At 42.7% G+C, this 19,428-nt stretch overlaps 1 protein-coding gene across 2 annotated transcripts; it reads left to right on the top strand.

The window, feature by feature from the left end:
• The first annotated feature begins 1,080 nt into the window (after positions 1-1,080).
• Positions 1,081-19,426, top strand: LOC111252660 (uncharacterized). 2 transcript variants are annotated; one of them, XM_022810908.2, is made up of 12 exons: positions 1,081-2,822; positions 6,889-7,212; positions 8,395-8,553; positions 9,101-9,253; positions 9,364-9,528; positions 9,691-9,843; positions 10,025-10,128; positions 10,365-10,430; positions 10,792-10,970; positions 11,381-11,759; positions 11,976-12,567; positions 13,090-19,426. In XM_022810908.2, the coding sequence occupies exons 2-12, from the start codon at positions 7,044-7,046 to the stop codon at positions 13,917-13,919; spliced, it is 2,949 nt and encodes a 982-aa protein (XP_022666643.1). In that variant the 5' UTR covers positions 1,081-2,822; positions 6,889-7,043; the 3' UTR covers positions 13,920-19,426. The 2 variants fall into 2 exon arrangements, with proteins under 2 accessions (XP_022666643.1, XP_086848524.1); XM_086992398.1 differs by lacking the exons at positions 1,081-2,822; positions 6,889-7,212 and having other exon boundaries at positions 8,432-8,553; positions 8,983-9,253.
• The last annotated feature ends 2 nt before the right edge of the window (positions 19,427-19,428 follow it).

Genomic DNA, 19,428 nt, shown 5'->3' with positions numbered 1-19,428 from the left:
CGGTATTTTCTCGGCCTATTCAGTTACGTAATTAGGGAAGACGGACAAAAAGCTTACGAGGAAACATGTTTCTAACAGATTCATACATGCAAAAAAAAAAAAAAAGGATATATATGGGTTGTTCATACTACGTTTGTTAACTAGTATTAGATAAATACGAAGTTTCAGCCAGTTATTAATAAATTACTCTGCGCACGGTAGTACGATGCATGCATGTTTTATGAGGTGGAGAATGTTCTTAAAAAAATTACTAGATAAAACCAATTTATATAATCTAATAAAAAAAAAGAAACTGTATAAGCAGATACATAACTGCCTGTTACGATGAGCTATCGACCGGTTGACTTCAAAGATTTAGGCCAACAAGTTAGAGCCTTGGTCGAAGGCGCCATACTCAAGTACAAACCGCCTATAAGGTCACGGTACAAAAATTTCTTTCTATACTACTAGTCCAATAATACAATGATGAATACGTTCTATAGATAGAGTAGATACACCGGGAATTAATAGGAAAATATCATCCGAGTAACTTATTAGCTCCTAAAGATTTTTGAAAAGTTTTTATTACGGTGGAAAACGTTCGCACTACGAACGGTTCAGCAGCTAGAGCTTTAAGATAATCCCGATTACAGCATGAGGATTACTAGAAAGCAGACTAGTAAAAAATTATTTGGTCTTGTCATGGTTCCCTATATAGATGAAAAAAAACTCGTTCTTTTTATGTACAATAGGTTCCTGACGCGGTAGAAGCAAGCACATATTTTGGTGAACCTGCCACACTATCGAAGACAACAAAAACAGACCTATAATTGCAACGCAAGGCTATTGAAAACGGTTAGGCTACTCTGATCGAAAGTATCTTTTCCAATAAAAAAATAAGAAATCGAATAATTAAAATAGCTAACTGGCATGATTTACTTGCTTTGTCTTCAGGTATAGGCACGTCATAAAAAGCCATTTCGAAAGGTGCTGCACAAATTTGAACTGCGCGGTTGTCGGGCGTCGTCTTTCCATCCAGTACCAACCTCGCTTGCGCCTGTTTCCTTCCCTCATTTATTTTTTTTTGGCTGATCGATGCGAACTCAAACTCGAAGTGCTGGTTCGGACTCCGACTGCGATACCGGCAGCGCCAGTATCAGCTGCACTCTCCCAGTTCCCTCTGCCAGCTCTGAACTAGGGTCTATGCTGAAGCTCTCCGCTCTGACAGTGACTGACTCACCATTCACCAACACCCCAACACCACCTACCCCGAACCCCAACGCCCGACCTATAGCAATACCTCCTCTACGCGTGCTCCTGCAGCCAAAAAGCAGCTACTACGGATGGGGGTGCCTCTGCTACTGCCCTAACTTCCTTTCGGAACGCCGACCGCTGGCCGCCAGTCTTCTTGGCCCATGACGCGCGTACACCATCTCTCGTTTCTAACCCGTAGCACGATGTTTCAGCTCGGAGCCGCCCTCTCGTTCTCTTAAGTCCCGCTCGACTCCCTGTCGACTGTATACAGCTCCCAGTTGTTGGACAGCAGACAAGAATGTCCCCCAGTACTTACCAGCATCACGACGACTACAACACCAGCAGCGGCAGCAAATTCAGTCGAGGGGAGCAGTAGCCATCGGAACGGAAACGCACCTTTCAGTAGTAGGACAGACTCGCAGTCGCTATTCCTCCGCTGCTAATGGCGACAGACAAGTTGCGAACTGCTTGCAAAGCAGCTAAGTTGGACGTCGTGTATGTGCGAATGTGAGTTAAAATGGCAGAGTGACTGAGTCTATTGAACTCAGTGGCTTCCTGTTAAAGCATTGAAAGTCACTAGATAAGCAAGCCAATACCGCAACGCTGCCATCAAGGAGAACCAGCGGAAGAGTCTTTGAACTATTTTTACAATTATTAACCGTCCATGCTGTGCTACTAAGTCTGATTTTACTGCGATCGGCCGTAAAGTGAGTCCGAAATGGCGATCGTCCCAGAGAAGGTGCCGCTGACGGCAAACACATCGGAGGAACAGTCCTTTGCAGGTGGAGTGCACTTATAAGCTATATACCCCCGTGACGTGTCAAACTCGATGTCAATGCATACAATAGCGGACAGTTCAGTTTTGCCTTGAGAGCATTGAAACGGTGGACGCGTTAAGTCAAGCGACGCCAGACTCAGGACGAAAGTCTAGCGCTCGTTTTGACGTTGATTACACCGAGTGGCCTGTTTTTTTAGGCCATTTGAAGCAATTTTACTAGTCAATCAACTATGAGCTAGAGAAGCGTCTGCCTCAAGGTGTATCCATAAACAAACAAAGTAATGGAAACCATTCACTCTGTATGCCCGTTGGGTTATGTCAAAATTTACTACAAGTAGAATAGCAGTCACTCGCAACACGCGCCAAAAACGTCACCCTCCGAACGTCGAATAGGCGACGTAAAGAAATTCGTATCTGAGCTTCCCGCGGCAAACTGTTATAAAAAGCGGCAGCCGTAACAATGGCAATTCCTCAACTATTACGATGTGTTTATGGTCGGTAACAGAACGCCGAAGGGCAAAAATCGACGTGCATTTAAAGCAAAGTGATCCGAGAATTGATTGCCGCTTGCGAGACGGTCCTCATCGGCCTGATTCGGCAAGCCATTCATAGCGCCAACGAAACGAGTCAAAGGAGACGGTCGCTACGCAAGGCCAGCCTGACGGGCTCATCGAATCCTATGCAGAAGGGACATCAACAAAGACGGCTGTGGCGGTCGCTTAACAATAATCTCTGGCGCGTGGATGCGTTTATATTGTAGCTTCTTACTTACTGTGAGGACAATTATCAAAAAGACAAGAGGATTCGCAAGGTAACTCTCCAATGAATAATGCGATAGTGTAGTTACAGTCAGAACCATCTACAAATGGCTTTATAAAATAGACTGGTGGCATATTGATTAGGTATAAGCTCACCGTCTCGTCGCTATAATTCAGTTTCTGTATGATTTCATTCCAATCGGATTTAAGGAAAAATCACTTAATTTTCCCATTCTGCTTCCATGTTTTGGTCAGTATATAGTTATCGAATGACCAATACAATAGTACATAGCGTTCATCGTCCGCATAACCCTCCAACGATAATATACGCGGAGAACTTCAGTTAAATGTTGTAATACTAATCAACAGTAACGATTGTGTCATCTGCCTTCGTAATAACTCGTACTCGAACAAATTCAGATCATCTGATCATAGACGTACGCAGACAGTCAGCCAAACGCATTATGGGACTTCGGATCGACACGCAAGTCGTAGATGCTTATCGTTGCGCACATAGTCAGTCAGCGGCCATGTCAGCGTGACGCCAGCGATGGTCTAGCACGGTCTATCGTTAACGGAAGGAAGGAAACATTTGAAACAGTCAGGCTCTGTTTAGCAACTATAGCATTCGTCATTTAAGCGCTAGAATCTGCTGTAACTTTTGTTGTCTCAGATAAATACCCTAGCATGTGCTTGCCCCCGTAAAATTTGCCCACCATCGTGGCGATGCAATGACGGCGTTGTTACTGAGCGACCCGGAGTTGGAAACGGCAGCGTCACAATATGCGGCGTCTGTTGTTGGCTATAGCTGTTATTGACCACACTGGAGGAGTGCACAAGGGTCTTGCTTGCCACGAGTCGCTGCTACTACCACTATACGCCTACAAAGAAAAAGTACATGAGCGAACAAAAGCTATCGACAACTGTCGTTTGTCGTTGTCGACTGCCAGTACGAGCGGGAACTGAAACTCGCCAATGGCGAAACAGAATCTGTTAAGCAGCCTTCCATTTTAACCGATAGTTTTCAGCGTCGCTTGACGACAAACGTAAACAAAGCATAAGTTCGAAAATGGAGCACGCCCAATTATTTGTCTTTACAACGTTTTCACAATGAATTGTTTAGAAGGGCACAAAGTTAGCTGGACGGTACATATGGGTAAAAATACATGAAATTTATTTAATTTGTTGGCTAAAGCTTAACTCGGATGTTATTATTATTATTATTATGATTATACTTGAAGTGTAAGTATTCGTTAACAATATGGCTGAGGAGTCAACTTTTATTTGTGCGTATCTAACTGGATAGGAAGTTGTGCTACCGATAACCCTACATCTGTACTCCAGTATGAATAGTTTACAGAGCTATAATGATACCATCTGCCCAGAAGACATCATCTAGAGACATAAACGCTGCTTCTTACTAAAGCTTTTAGTTTGAATACGGTATAATATAGGTTATTATATTACTTTAGGTAGTTCCTGAGATACAGCTAGAAAAGTATGCACGTTTATTACTATAGAACGTTGTAGGACCATGGGTATTTCAATATACGACGATCGGTTGAATTGTCTAGGATAGTATGAGACTTTCATATATCTCAGCAGCCTCTACGTGCCTCAGGTCTAGACTTCAGGGAAAGAGTGCGCCTTTTCCGCGTTCCAAAAATCAAATATGTCAAAAAAATTGGTATATAAAACTGCGAATTAATATCGCTGTTTTTAAATAGCCTATTTAATGGCTGCTATATCCTTTTTATATCGTAGAACCTTGTGTAAAGTGTTCCCCTATTAAGCGGTCATTTTGGTCATATTTACATCAATCGGTAGCAAAGGACGAGGAGTTATGGAGAATTATTGAGACGACCAACAACTTCCACCCGTTATCCTTTACCAGCAATTCTTATCTCTAAGTGTACGTATATTTTAAGGCAGAACTGGGTATTCGTCACATGAATCATAACTCAGAATGCTGTTAGGCCTATTTATATTCAATCTATAACGCGGTGGGCCTTTGTATCACCTAGCAAATTGTTGACCTCTTTCGCCAGACGTTATCATTAGTAGGCACGCTAACGGCTAGCCATCGAGGCACGTTTCTCAGTGGATTCCATACCTTCTATCGTGCACGTTAGACCTTTCTAGTTAAACCCTACGAATGTCATTGGACTTCATTGATTCTTGTCGACTGTTAATGCCGAGCTGGACGTTTGGCAACATATAATGAAAGCACTCTCGCGTTTGCACCTGGAAATTGTTGATTCCGTACACTTCTTTTCTCTATTGATTCCCTCTATTTTTCCATAATATTTTGATCCCATATATTTTGGGCTTTGTAACATTTAAACTTGTTTGCTATGACGAGCGCAGTTAATGAAAAGACCAGAAAAATGCTTACTGTTTCTCGTACCCTAATCTTGGCAAAGCGTCTTACGATCCATTGGGCCGTTACTGGGCCACTTGCGGCACTGTTCCGTAGCTACGCCTGCCCAACATAAGGTAGACAACCGCAGCCATTAGCTGCTGATAGTAAACGAGTAATGGACGTATTAAAACTGAGAAGACTTGAATCAGTATTTACTAGCAGATGATATTGAAATGGCGAAAGGTATATAACAATATGCAATGTTGGTTTCGCCGATATTTTTCGAAGCACACCGTTATCGCCTCGCTGCCTGCTTTCATCGGCTAGAGGTTCTAGGTTTACGCTAATACAAAATTACAGACAGACTAAGCGGAGCAACAAAACGTTCGTTAGTAGTAGTCTATAGCCCTTAAGATACGGAAGGAAGTACTACACGAAAATATAACGAAATACGAGAACGAAGCGTAGATTTTCAATACGAATTTTTTGCTTTTCTTTGCGGAAAGATTAGCCGGTTGAGTATGTTTTCGAGCAGTGTTAGAAATAATTTCAACAAGGACCCGAGAAGCTTGAACCCTTTGTTGGAGGAGCACAACTATCATCATTTGTGCCCGTCGATGTCGTGCTTGTTATAGACCCGAAGCAGAAAAAAGGTGACCTTCATTTTTAAAGCAGACCTTCAGTTTATTTTAAGTTGCAGTAGTTCGTGAGTTATATCGACAATAAAAATGTGTCGTATGGTAATTTGGCTCAAGTATACCCTTACTTCGAGTTCTCGGCGTTGATAAAGATGTCGCTTGCTACCGTGAACAAACATATGTATTATCATAAGCGGGATAAGCCATTGAAATGCACTTAGAGGCATCCTCAAACATAATTAATGATAATCCCGAGCTATAGATTTCCTCCGCTATTTTTTTTACCGTACTAACCAGCGAATGACGACAGTAGAAGATGTACTGTCTAAAACAGCTCATGAAGATGAACCATGAAGATGAAGGAAAAATCATCACAACGCTGAGTTCTTGAGTCGAAGGTGACCTAAGCCTGTACATGGAGGTACCTTCCACTATCTTTATATATTTGCCCTTAGTGCAAATGCGATCAATGCGCTTTCTAATAGCAGCCAACAATATGTCATAAACATCAATTACCTGATTGCTGCGTCTACTCCCGTAGCAAGTATCTGGTGTTCTCCTATCCAGAATAAAAGCAAGACTATTATGTATGGAGGTTCCCTAGACGCTGGGCGGGTCAGAACGATAATCGGTAACTTCAATTTTAAACACGGGGCAACAGCAGCGACGGGCGAAGAGCTCACGTACTGCTGGACCTTGTAGAAGGTTATTTTTTTGCAAATAGGATGTGGTATTGTTTTTGAATAAATAATGTACATAAACGCGTTGCACCACTGATAATACAATCAGTTCAACTGTTCTTTGTTGTTAGATAAGATAAGCAATGGTAGTTGGACTCTGCGAGCGCCATGACATGAAATGTCGTAGATCCGACCAGGCTCGAAATGCGATAATATCATAGAACAAAAACTTCTGTTGGCCTGAAACATCTCGCAGAATAAATTTATAACTAATAGACGAGAGGTCACTGCATAAAGTAGTAACTGAAAAAAAATCCACGCACCAATGAAAGGTTTCGATAACTATTAGCTAGTCTATTAAGTGCTCATTAAAACACATTTACGTGTGCCGTACACATTTTCACAAATACTTCTGACATCTTGTTGTTTTTATTTATAGTTTGATCGTGGCTTTTCTGCCCGTTGGGAGACCACGCGTAAGCGGAGGCCGTGTGGCCTTAGCGAGTTCATCATCACAGGCTGGACATTGTGGTAGGAGACGATTGACGACTAGGATAACTGTGGAAGGTCGTGGAGATTCAGTCGCTGCTGGAGATGTGGTCTGTAGTGCAGCTGGGAGCGGCTGGAGAACCCGGCGCAAAGCACGCTGTTCCGACCAGCAGAAGCAAGCACGCCATGTGTGTAGGACAAGATGGGTTTTTCTATATGCTTGGAGGAAAGAGCGCCAATCTGCCTATGAAGGACCTGTGGCGATTTGACCCTGGTTAGTCGTCAGAACTAGTACATTTGCCCGTATCATTCAATTCAAAGCATGCTATTAATTGTTATTTCATTATATTACTGTCATTGCTTCCTCTTATACTATGACATGCAGGAGTCCTATACAGAGTACGACAGACACTTCTGTAGATCGTACGTATAGTATCAGACGTCAACCAAAACTGCTTGCGTATACAATTCTCTTCGAATTACTCGCAGACCCAGTTACAAAATTTCATTGTAACTAAGAACAACGGATAGGCAAGAGCCAATATAAGCAAAAAAAAATCCTAGATGAGGCTATCTCTATTATATATATATATATAAAATTTTTTTTTTCTTTTTTAGACAAGCTTGTACGTTTGGAGCCATTGTTAAACATAACATTGTCCAAAAGCAGGCTTAGCTCCTCTCAGAAAGGATGCGCTGATCCTATTCGGGTATCGTACTCTATCGTTAACCGATACTCACGGGTGTAGTTGAAGGGTCGATTAGAACAATCCCCTCAGTTTGCCCCGACCAAGCAAATCCCAGAGTTGTTTCCTTTGTGTGATACAGTATCCAAGAGGAAAATCTCACCGACCGACTCCAGCTGGGTAACACAAAAAGTATTGCTATTTACGGCTTCTTCGTCCTCACCTGCCACTAAGGCTGTGATGATTCGTAACCATTAGCCAAACGAATAGATTCAGTTCAATAGCTTGCGAAAGAAGTACTAGAATCACAGAGCATCCTATATCGATAACCCGCTAGCGGACAGCCCAGCCCCAGGTGGTGCGCATTAAAGCTAACTTTCGATCTCAAGGTTCCGCACCCCAAACCCAGAGAACATGAAAACCCAATAATAGGATTTTGGTCCGTGGAATAAGTTAATTGAATAACGATACGCAAACGAAGGTGGCAGCAAGGTTTTCCCGTAAACCAAACCGCCGGTGTTTGGTCAGTGTCCAACAGCACTATGTAGCAAGTTGAGATAACAAAGTAAATTTTATAGTAATTTTGAAGAAGTTATGCATTGCTAGATTAAAAACAGGTACTCTAATAGCCTGATCATTTAATTAATTAGCTACCCTCTCGATACATTATATATAAGGATAACTAAACTAATCTAAAAACGCAGTAATATGCAATTCACAGTTCAATAACTATGTGTTTATATATTATGATTTTTTATATTATTTCGCAGTAAAAAATCAATGGGACGAAGTTGAATCTCAAGGGGGCACAGCTCCCCCATCACTTCAGGAACATACCGTTGTGTCATGGAAGAGTAAATTATATGTTTTTGGAGGGGAAATCGGCTTCGCTTCCACCGGCGAGACCCCGCTTTGGGTATTCGATATATGTAAGTAGTTGAGTGTTATAAAAAAAAAAGTAGCGGCGGCAACAACAAGGTCTTCCAGGCAGATGATTACGTTATCTAGAAAGTTGGCTAGTTGAAAAGATTATTAAGATAAATTTCTAAATGAGCATCTTCTTTCTCTCCGAGATTAAGTTATTGTCAACATTTTACGTTGCGTATGTCCTGAAACGTCTCAGTACACGTTTTTTATTAACGATGTTACCTCGGTAGCACTGTAGTGTAACACAGCTTGGCCGCTGCTCGTGCTTGTCTCGAACGAAAGTACATATTTTCTATTTTTGTAACATTGAAATAAATCATTTGTCTAATTTGGACTGATAAAGACTGATCGATTGTGAAGAAATTCATATTAATTAAATACGAAAAGTCGGATAAGTCGGATATTCTTAAAAACTCCTATTGCTGTTTCAGGCTGCGTACAGTCGTACTACGTAAAAGGTAGGCCAAACGAAAACACGTTGTTTGAAGAAAGGAAATATTATAACTTGATTGCTTTTAACATTGTCGAGTGCTGGCGCGATCTTTCTAGTAACCGGTGTATGGCGGAAGCATGTAGTTCAAGGTCCCCAACCGTCTGGCCGTCGAGGTCACTCAACAGTGGTCTATAATGGAGCCATGCATCTCTATGGAGGCTATCAAGACCTTAAAGGATCCTCGTCTGAACTCTGGAGTTTCCATTTCGGTACGAAAATTACTCGGTATACATTTTTTAAAGGAGTCAACATTAATAATTATAAAGCTTTGAGGTTCGCAATGGACAACTGGCGCAACTTGTCCTTATTTGTTGTTTAGATACCGAAACGTGGCAGCTAGTTTCGTCAAAAGTTAAAGGCTCTTGTGGGGAAGTGCCCCCAGGTCGGCATAGCCACTCGGCAGTGGTTCACGATGGAGCGATGTGGGTGTACGGAGGCATGACGGATCTTCGTGAACGATGCGATTTTTGGAGATATGATTTTGGTATGGACATATTTTCTCAACTCAAGTGTTATAGGTAAACAAAATTCAGTTATTTCTAGATTAGACAGACTGCAATGCTCTGCGTTTACTACGTATAAACATAAGATACGAAGCAATACGTTAATAAACAAACCTTTTGGAACGTGATTCTTCCTGCTCCAGTTAACCAGCATTGGAGCCGCGTGAAGATGCTAAAAGGGGCCGGCCCAAAAGAATTGCACAGTCACGCGGCTGTATTTGCCAATCAGTGCATGTGGATCTTCGGCGGAGAGAAATCCGGAAAGCCCAGTAACGACCTTTGGCGTTACCATTTTGGTAAGTATGGCTGGGACTTTCCAAAACTCGATAATACCGTATAATATATAGTTTCAGAAGCACATCGGCTCTTCACAAGCTATACGCGCTACAATTTATGTTTACTGAGCATTCACATCCTACTGAATTCGATTCTACTACACTAAGCTTGCTGTTTATGGTATATCTCAACTCATTTCAGCAACGGACACATGGGACAAGATTCAAGCAGAGGGAGTCCTCCCAAACCCCCGATGTCGACATGTGGCACTAGCGAATCCGCAACTACATAAGTGGGCCGATAAGGTATATGTGGTGATTAGTTTTTACTTGTGTAAAAGTTGACTGTTGAAGTACAGACTGTGCCGATTGCATGGACGCTTGTTGGTATTTTTTCGTGATGAGTTATTGCACTACCATGTAAAAGAGCGGAGGGCATTTTCGAGTCAATTTGCCTCCGCTTCTTTTACAAATCGTTTCTAATTTACTGTCTAATCGAAACTATCCCAATAACCGATGTCAAAATGAATATGAGTTTTCAGGTGTTAGACACGGCACCAGCTCCTGGTTCGAAAGTGGCCCGTCTACCACCTAAATCTCAGTCGATGGTATACATTATTAGTTTAGCTTCGTTCATAAACTAATACGCACATTCGTGTGTATATTGTTTTGGGTTTTCGTTGGAGGCGCATGCCTAATCTAACATTTCAATACATCGTTAATTAGGTAAACATAGCCTTTGTCCTGTCATTGACATGCACACTTTGTTCACAAGTATTCGAAATTACTGAGTCTCTCTACATTTCGAGCTTTACGTGTGGCCCCGCCGTCACGCGTTCTGCTTTTACCCCGAAATGGATTGTGGCTATGCGCGAAGTCGAACCCCCAGAATTAACACGTTACCCACTTAGTTACCTTCCTTTGTTTTTTCTTTGGTAGAAAACTAACAGGTATGCCTTGGTTCCACAGATGACTTTTGGAGAAAGGGGTCGCGGCGGCAGCTTTAAGGTTCACCCTATGACGCGGCTCGGTCTGATAAGCTGTTCAGCGGTACCAAATGCGACTTCCGACGACGAAGATGGAAACGACCATTTTGATGCCGTGAAAGCTTATTTGACTGCTTACAACAACTCGAATCAGGGCTCGAAGTACGTAACTGATTGGGAGCTATAATTGATTCGGCTATCGTTGATTGCACGTTTTGCTTGCAGGTGAAGGCCAATAACACCACTTTGTCTGAGCATGCTCTGAGTCTAGCATTTTTTGTACTACATTCGTCTGATTATAGGTGCTTAATTAATATGCTATCTGATAATGAAATATATTCAATTATGAACCGCATGCTTGAAATCCGGTAAAAATTACTGAAGCGTAAAAAATCTATGAACACGTTATAGGCCCACGTACAGATACTGGAGGTACATTATAAATATGCCTTTTTTCCACGAAATAGCTTTGTGTCTATTTTGATTATAGCAAATAGATCGAACTGCTGTTAGTATTGTTTTCCAACCAGTCATGTTCAGGTAATTGTCATGGCCTGTAATTTGTCCGACAGAAGTCTCAAGCAACGCTTATCGACCTCACGACTGGTACGCAGCATCTCCTCTGGAAACTACCACATCACAGCGATGGGTCGACAACGGGAAGAGCTCGAACGCCTCCTTGAAGAGTCTCGACATAACACTCCCCAACTGCCGCACAAACATCACTCAAAACATCATATTTGTGACTCAAATGGAGTATGCCGACACGAGATATCTAAAAGCCACAGCTCTGACGCCGTTCTCGAATCGGAGAGTGAAAGCAACACCCCTGTGCATATGCGCAACGGCGGACACTTCCGCGGGGGCTTGACGAGTGATCAGAAAACTAGGCCGTTCAGCGAAATTATCGCGCCTTCACATCAGATCGAAGTGTTCCAGCAACGCCAAGAGGTATGCTGTAGCCGCGGTAGGTGATAATTAATGTACTCGAATGCGTCTGTAGATTTTTCTTCCGTAAAGCGAATCTTCAAAGCCATAGGCACAGCTGTTTTAAGCCGTCAGCCGTATAACATGAATTAAACTATCCTGTTACAGAATCCGAAAATAATGTATAACTTCGAAACGGACAACCCTAGGATTTGTTTGTGTTGTTTTTGATTTTTATAGGCATTACCTCTGCGACTTTCGCCACCGCCCGCTAATTCGCGACCTTCACGACGAATGCATGCGTCAAAAAGTATGAGTTTTGCGCATCGCAAAGATGACACCTTGGCCATGGACAGACTACAGGAGGACATTCTTCACCAAGCGGGATTCTGTTCGACAGCCTCATGTCATTGTTCGCTACCAGCGGAGAACGGAGAATTGAAAAAGACGGTTGATGGGGGAGACTCGAAATCAGCTCCTTTCCGGGTTCAGGGTCTTGCAGCCTTGTGTACATACGAGGGTACAGAGAATAGTGATCCCGGTGATCAGGGCGAAGCTGATCTTCGTGGATTTTCGAACACTGTCCAAACCACGCAGTACGGACCTTTGACGCACATCTCAGACCTTGACTCATCAGATACGGACACCGGAGAAGGTGGGGACGGCGAAGCGCGTGGTAATCGCCGTCGTGAAGACCTTCTCGTCGAACTTCGGAAGAACACCACACCACTGTCACGAAGCACCGCCAACGAACTGGAAAGAATTCGTTTTTCAAGTCGCTTTACCTCGTTCTCAACACTTTCCGAATTGAACAATATGGCCGTTAGTCAAGGTGCGTCACGAACCTGATCGTATAAAACGCACGTTTAGCAGACGCTCGATGATAAACACCAATTAAAACGAAAGGGATAGGAGGGTCCGCTATCACGGACTGCATATTTCCTGAGGTGTGGAAATCATTTTCCCCCGACTGGCGAAGTACCCTAATACTATTACTGAATGTATTGTACCCGATCCTATACTGCTTCATTCTTTTTATGCCTTATTTAATAGACCCATCTCACTTCAGTTTCTAAAGCAGTCCGCGTATACCATGGATTATTCGTAAAGTGTCTCTGCAAATTAAATTCGAACTTCTAGATATGAATGTTCTCGGCAACCTGGCAAAGACTCGTTTTTTTTTAACATTTAATCTTTTTTACAAATTCTTTGCGGTATTATCTACATGTTAAGTTAACGCTAGTTCCGTTTAATCTCCTAATCGTTTGAGCAGCGCCAGAATATTCACCATAAAAAATCGATCGATAAATTACATTTATTCTCTGCTTTTCCCTCTGTGTTTCTGTTTCTGCAGGCCGATCTCGGATGCCGCATAGCGTATCCCATTGTTCTGGGTACTACTCGTTTGTTGAAGATGATCCAGACTTCCAGAGAGACATTGCAGTCTTCTTGCAACCTAGCGGGCGGACCAGTCCTCCGAAGAACACTTTCGCTAGTTTGCTGCTCGGAAATGATCACCCTAAGGAGACACCCATCGATAATGCTAAGGATGGTCTCGAGTTGACAACATTCTCGGCGCTGTCAAACGCAGCGGCACCGGCTATCGCGGAGCTTAAAGAGCGCGCCAAGAGCTGGGATCGCGCATCAAAACGAGTTCTTCTCCGTGGGACTGGGCCGAATGAAGGGTGTGGCAGTGCCGGGGCTGGGAGCGTAGGCGGTGGTACACTGATTCGGGAGACCCGCCTCAGGGCTCTGCCCTCACGGGCTTTGGCAATTCATGCAATTGCTGAAGAATCTGTGCATGGCTCGCCCATTCGCATCTCGTCCGAATCGTGGAGTCTCCACAACGACGATGAGGAGGTGGAGGCTGACAGTGACGCAAGTGACGCGTCGACCGAGACAGGAACTTCCTGCAGCAATAGCCAGCAGGACCAGTGCGCCCCGCAAGTCCACAAGAAGCATCAGTTACAGTTACAGCAGCATAAACATTCGCGAAACTCCTCCACGAATCAACAGGCCGGTGGGGACGAAGGATGTTATCTGCCCGGGCCGAAGCGACAGCTGCAACACTCGAGACCTGATGTACACAATTGGCAGCTGTGTCTTTACGTTTTCGGCGGGCAGGAGGCGTCCACGCCGGGCATGTATCGTTCGCCCATGACTGTATGGCAGTTGTTCGTGTGAAACGATAAATGGGTCAGTCAGGTCATATCTATGGGTGACTGAATGGGTGAATGTGCAATTGAATGTCTGCTCCTCCAGCCGATGTATCTGCAACGCGAAATCTAGCACGGATCTACTTTAAGTGGTAGTTAACTCGCCAAAAAACGATCCGGCAAGGATGTCGGAGCAAAAGGTAGACCAACGCTAGTCTGACTGCGCAGCCATGATAGCACATGAGAAAGTGCAGCAACTGAGTGGATAGAGAAATGGGCGAAGCACACAAAAGAAACGTGCAGGAAATTCCGAATGAGTAGGTCATTATTGATTTTGAGTGGCATTAAACTGAGAAAATATATTTACTATTATCCCAACGACTTATTGCCAGGCCGAATTCGGTAGCCCAACGGCGATGACGCGTGTCGACCCGATACGAGGAAGCGACACAAAAGGGTAACCGGAAAATGTAACGACGGAAAATGCCGTATAGTACTATAGATTAGTCTTATCAGTCCAAGAAATGACCATTTTGAATGAACGAACCGTACCATTTGTCTTATATCCCATTTGGGTTTATCAAGCCCTCTTTTTTCCTCTACATTATTCGCAATCAAGGTCAATGATCATCATCGACATGTACAGCCAGTAAAAGCAGGAGGATAAGAGGATTTTTAATAACCTCGGCATTCGTTGACACCGCACGAATTTTCAATAAGGGCCGCGAACGCTTCGGACAACTTTTCATCATAGGGGTATCAATAAAGAGAAGCTGATTCATTGAATAGAAGGCAACCGCTTCGGCAAAATAGCGCCTAACTTTAGGGAGCCTGAGGAATGTTCTGAGTCGTTAACGTCTATCAGTCAAAAACAGAAAGCTCTGCGCGGTCCGAGACGGGCTGGAAAATTGCAAAAGAAGTGATGAACAAGCTTGGTACGGTGCTACGATATAAAGAAGAACAAGTAAAGATCAAGCCATCTCCTCCGTGGGACAGAGCCGCTGTCGCGCTCATACGTTCCCGCTAGAAATTCAGTACGGGAAACGCTGCAGAATGCGATACTGATTTGTGCTTCGATCTCACAGAAGGTGCTTCTTTCATGTAGAACGGAAAGGCTGGCAAAATAACCTTAGAGCTATTGTAAGCGCGACCAGAAGTAGGCCAGAACCATTTTGGTCTGAGGTTCGCGGTCAGTGTTCATTTTTCAAACCTATACACAGGCAGTATCAACTATGCAGGATAGATGGCGGTCAGACGGTGTATTTAGCGAGAGTGCTGTGGATGAACTCAGAAGAGAGATGGTCTTCAAGTCAAGCCAAGCTATCTAATCCCAGCTAGTTAAAGAGGCCATCTCGAGTATTAACGGAAGGTGATTTGCTGTTGCCGCAAGGCCAAGGCCCGCATATATGATCTGAACGATTCGCAGCGGTCGGCAATGATCTAAAGTGGAATCTATCTTCGAGCCATTGCAATGTGTAAGCTTCGATCTAAGTAGATATATCAAGCTGAAAACGACATGTTGTTTTTAAAAATGATCCACAAGTAGTGCCAACTTTTTCCGAAGCTTGAAAATGCGCATAGATCTTCGGTACTCCTCCTTAGGACGGACCCTATCTAGCCAACTCGCACTGTTTTATTTGTATGCATCGAAGCAGATGTAGTTTAGAAGCGCACTTCTCAAGAAGTGCCCAGGTCTAGCTGACGCCTGCTTTGGCATCCCAACCAACCCAGCAGTCATTCTATGCCATTATTATTACTATTCATTAATGCTATTTTTATTACATTATCGGCCACTATTCAGTGCACGCAGTGCAAATATTTGCGGCCGGTAACGTTCGTGCCAATTGCAGAGACCGCTTGGGTTGCCAAATAGTAACCCAGTAACAAAAAAAGATAGAGATAAACCGATCATGACATACTGCAAGGAATGTATATTGGGTCATTTTCGGACCAGTTGATTATGACCATGGTCTCAGGTACTATGCGCACTTGCTCATTATGAGGACGGATATCGCCACCAGAAACAGCTTTTATCGTTTGCAAAAAAGGCCCGCCCGTACCCACTGTGCAGTTGTTAATTAGAAGAGGGGGCATCACAACGCACCCCACATCAATACAGAACGATGACAGGCGCATAGAAATACTATATTAACAACCTCAGTGAATCATATGGATAAAATCATCAAAAAAACGAGACCGGGTGAGAAGTTTCGTTATACGAACTATACGTGTATCATAGGAGGACATGATCCCGTCGGCAGATACCATCGCCAGCCTCGCTGCAGGATAATGCAATAGATAACACGGGCAATGCTTTAGAACAAACTAAATTTCAATATGGCTATTCATATTAGTAATATGGTCACTGATAACTATTCTCTGGAACGGGAGGTAACTGTGATTTTCTTGTCCATGTCCTACCTGAAAAGATAGTTACACAAATAGTTTGTCTAGGCAGGTTTAAAATTAAATTTAATAGCTTTTTTCAATCGGCATAGGCTATAAGACGAACGGACTAAAACGGGTGGAGTATCAAAAAAAAAACACCTCAATCCAGACTTGTAATTACTAATTAGTTACAGTTTCCGTTGGGCTTATGGCCTGACGACGATCTGACCCATCTCCTCGCCAGGGCAGGGTCCGACTGTCAATGTGAAGTTATTACGCCTCAGTCGAAGCAACTATGGAGAGTATTTACAAAAACGCTGAACATCGCTTTCTGACGGTTGAGCCATCTGCTTATTTTTTCTGTCTAGAGAATAGCAATCACCTTGCCTGTTATCTACATTTATTACTACTAGTATATACTATGGCAGTGCCGGCAACACCAGAGCAGATGGCGATGTCTTGCAAAAACTGTATATTGTCTGTGTTTCAATAAAGAAGACAGAGAGTTACGTGATGAGTCTCGGAACGGTATGAGTAAGCCGTGGACTGCCATTATTTAATATATATATATATATATATATATAGATGGGGAAGAACGTTTTATAAAAAGTGAATAGTAGTCAAATAGAGCCACAAGCGACTATGTACGTGACAGCATATGAATGATGGTGGCTAACTACCGAATACGTAGATCTCACGTCCGTAACGTACGCTTCTGAGCATAAAAGGAAATGCTACAAGGAACAATTGATGGCAGAAAGGGAAAATGAATGTGGCAGACGATAAGAGACTGTGTGACAATACGACGTCCTAGTGATTCCCCCTTGGGAATCGACGCTGTCGATTAAACAGCGTGTCTATAACAGATCGGGATTTTTTACGCGACGATCAGAATAAATAAATAGGATGACGTGATGATAGGTCAGAAGACGACGACGATAACGAGGACATCGATAACAGTGATCTGATAGCGATTATTATCTATGTGGTAAATGCCGAATAGCAAAACGCTTTAAGTAACAAATACAAATAAAAAGGTAATATCATTTCCACTTATATATATATATATACACGTCTATTTGTAAGGACGAGTGTGAGAGAATGGCACCTTGAATTGCGTAGAGGCAAGCCGCAAATCAGCCCCCCCGCAAAGGCTGCAAAGCTAAGATTACAACAAGAAGAATGCTAATATAACTGGTCCTGGTGTACTCGTGTTTTGTCTATGCGTTCACATACGCTGTGAATGTAACAGTAAGCATATTGAATATCGCAAGTTGATTGTGCGATAGGACCAACAGGATGACGAAAGGTGAGCAGAGCTGACTTAAGCCCCTCCGTTGGCTGTAAGGCCTCGGTCATTCGGTTCCATGCCATTCCTTCAAGATCCGTCCCTCAGAGAATAGGTGGCTCAGGGTAATGATGGTCAAAGGTTGGATATCCGGCCTGCTACCTACTGGACGCTTTCCTGTGTGCGTCCCTAGATAAGTGACGAGTATATGGGAATCAGCTACTCCAGGTGATAACTGTCTGGTAGAAACATGAGGAGCCATTGAACGGATAAGGGTTCACAGTCTATTTTAACTACTTACATGCACTCGGCCGATCTTTTTTGTTCTTTCAATAATTTTGACGTATCATATCGCTACGATTAACATTTGTAACTTGTCAGTGGTCGTGTGGGAATGCAAAACTGAGCTTCAATCGTTGAAAGCTACGGATTGTGTACCAGTAGCGAATATTGGATACGAGGCGTTGCCTTTCGCCTGCAATAGACTGAAAATACTAGATACGTACCGTTTCAATAAATACAAGACGCATCGAATGATCATAACATTAGTTGTGGTTATATGACTAAGTATATAAGTCACATAGACGTGAACATTGGTAAGCACCTCAGGTCGGCTCGGCACGCCGCAGGTGCTTAAAGGATAGGACAGAGACAGGGAGTTAGACAGGATGAACGAAAAATATCGAAAAGAGATCATTTAAACACAAAATTATGTCTACTTCATGATCTCCGTTTGCTTCAGCTAAATAAGAGAGATTCTGTACGAGGACATACGAGCGAAGCAAAACAACGCCTACGACCAAAGTGGTGATACAGGACGGCTTCAGCTGCAGGACGAAACTTTTACTCGTTCCATCTCGAAGTCTGAAGTGATGGATGCGAACGAGATGCCTACTGCGATATCACGAACGCCATAATAGAAATCCACTATTCAGATCAGAGTACGACCGTTACAGAAGCATGAAGATCAGCAGACGATTCATCGACGACCATTATTATTATTATTGACAAAGTACAGAACGGCAAGGAAGGCAAAACCTATTGAAATTCAAAAATACAGTATATATATATATATATATATATATATTGCCACAGTATATATATGCGCCTAGATAAAGTGACTGTGAATGGATAATGTGTAAAAGAGGGGAAAACTTGAGATGATCGTTGCTTCCGCGGATCGAGGTAGTCCGATCCACAAACGCCGAGAATGAATACCAAGTACGGATAATTATAATAATATAAGTATATAAAGAGTAATAATCACACCGCAACAATTGAAATAAGCGTATAGTCAACTAACTACGATGATTTTTTAACTTACGTAAGGTCAGATGCTACATAACATAACTAGTCATTTTGACAAGTCAATTATACCACAAGTATTATCAGTTAGTAAAATTGATAATCTGATTGATTGGAGCGGTATTGAAATAGGCCGATTCTAAATAATTTTATTGAAGTAGACGTTAAATAAAAACACGAGCAAATAAACGGGAAAATTTACATGAGCGGGAAATTAGCTTGTTGTAGATTCTTAGCGATGCAATGATTTCCTACTAAAATTATTTCGAACCCAAAAAGAGTAAAAGTAAAAAAAAGACGATAAATTTCAAATACTTTTTGGAACGTTGTCAAATGTTTACAGCTTCTGTATGCTTTCCAAGAAAAACACGCTTAATTTTTATTTCTAAGAAGGACGGAATTTTCGTGTAGCAGATTTGAATGCGGCTTTATTACAGAGTATTTTTATTATAAAAATAGAGGCTGTGGCGTTTAGCGGTCAGCAAACTCGTCACGGAAACGCTAAAGGTGTAACATTTAAGCTTAAAAGAGAATAAATGACAACACAAAGTCTATT

The sequence above is a fragment of the Varroa destructor genome, unplaced genomic scaffold (assembly GCF_002443255.2).
Source record: "Varroa destructor unplaced genomic scaffold, Vdes_3.0 BEIS01000006.1, whole genome shotgun sequence".
Taxonomy (NCBI): Eukaryota; Metazoa; Arthropoda; class Arachnida; order Mesostigmata; family Varroidae; genus Varroa; species Varroa destructor.
This window is presented reverse-complemented; position numbering and strand designations above follow the sequence as displayed.

Excerpts from the sequence above, each read along its gene's own strand:
- LOC111252660 (XM_022810908.2), top strand. The coding sequence starts at position 7,044 with ATGTGGTCTGTAGTGCAGCTGGGAGCGGCTGGAGAACCCGGCGCAAAG. Across the intron at positions 7,213-8,394 it reads CCTGTGGCGATTTGACCCTG|TAAAAAATCAATGGGACGAA; the intron begins GTTAGTCGTCAG and ends ATTATTTCGCAG. Across the intron at positions 10,971-11,380 it reads AACTCGAATCAGGGCTCGAA|AAGTCTCAAGCAACGCTTAT; the intron begins GTACGTAACTGA and ends TTTGTCCGACAG.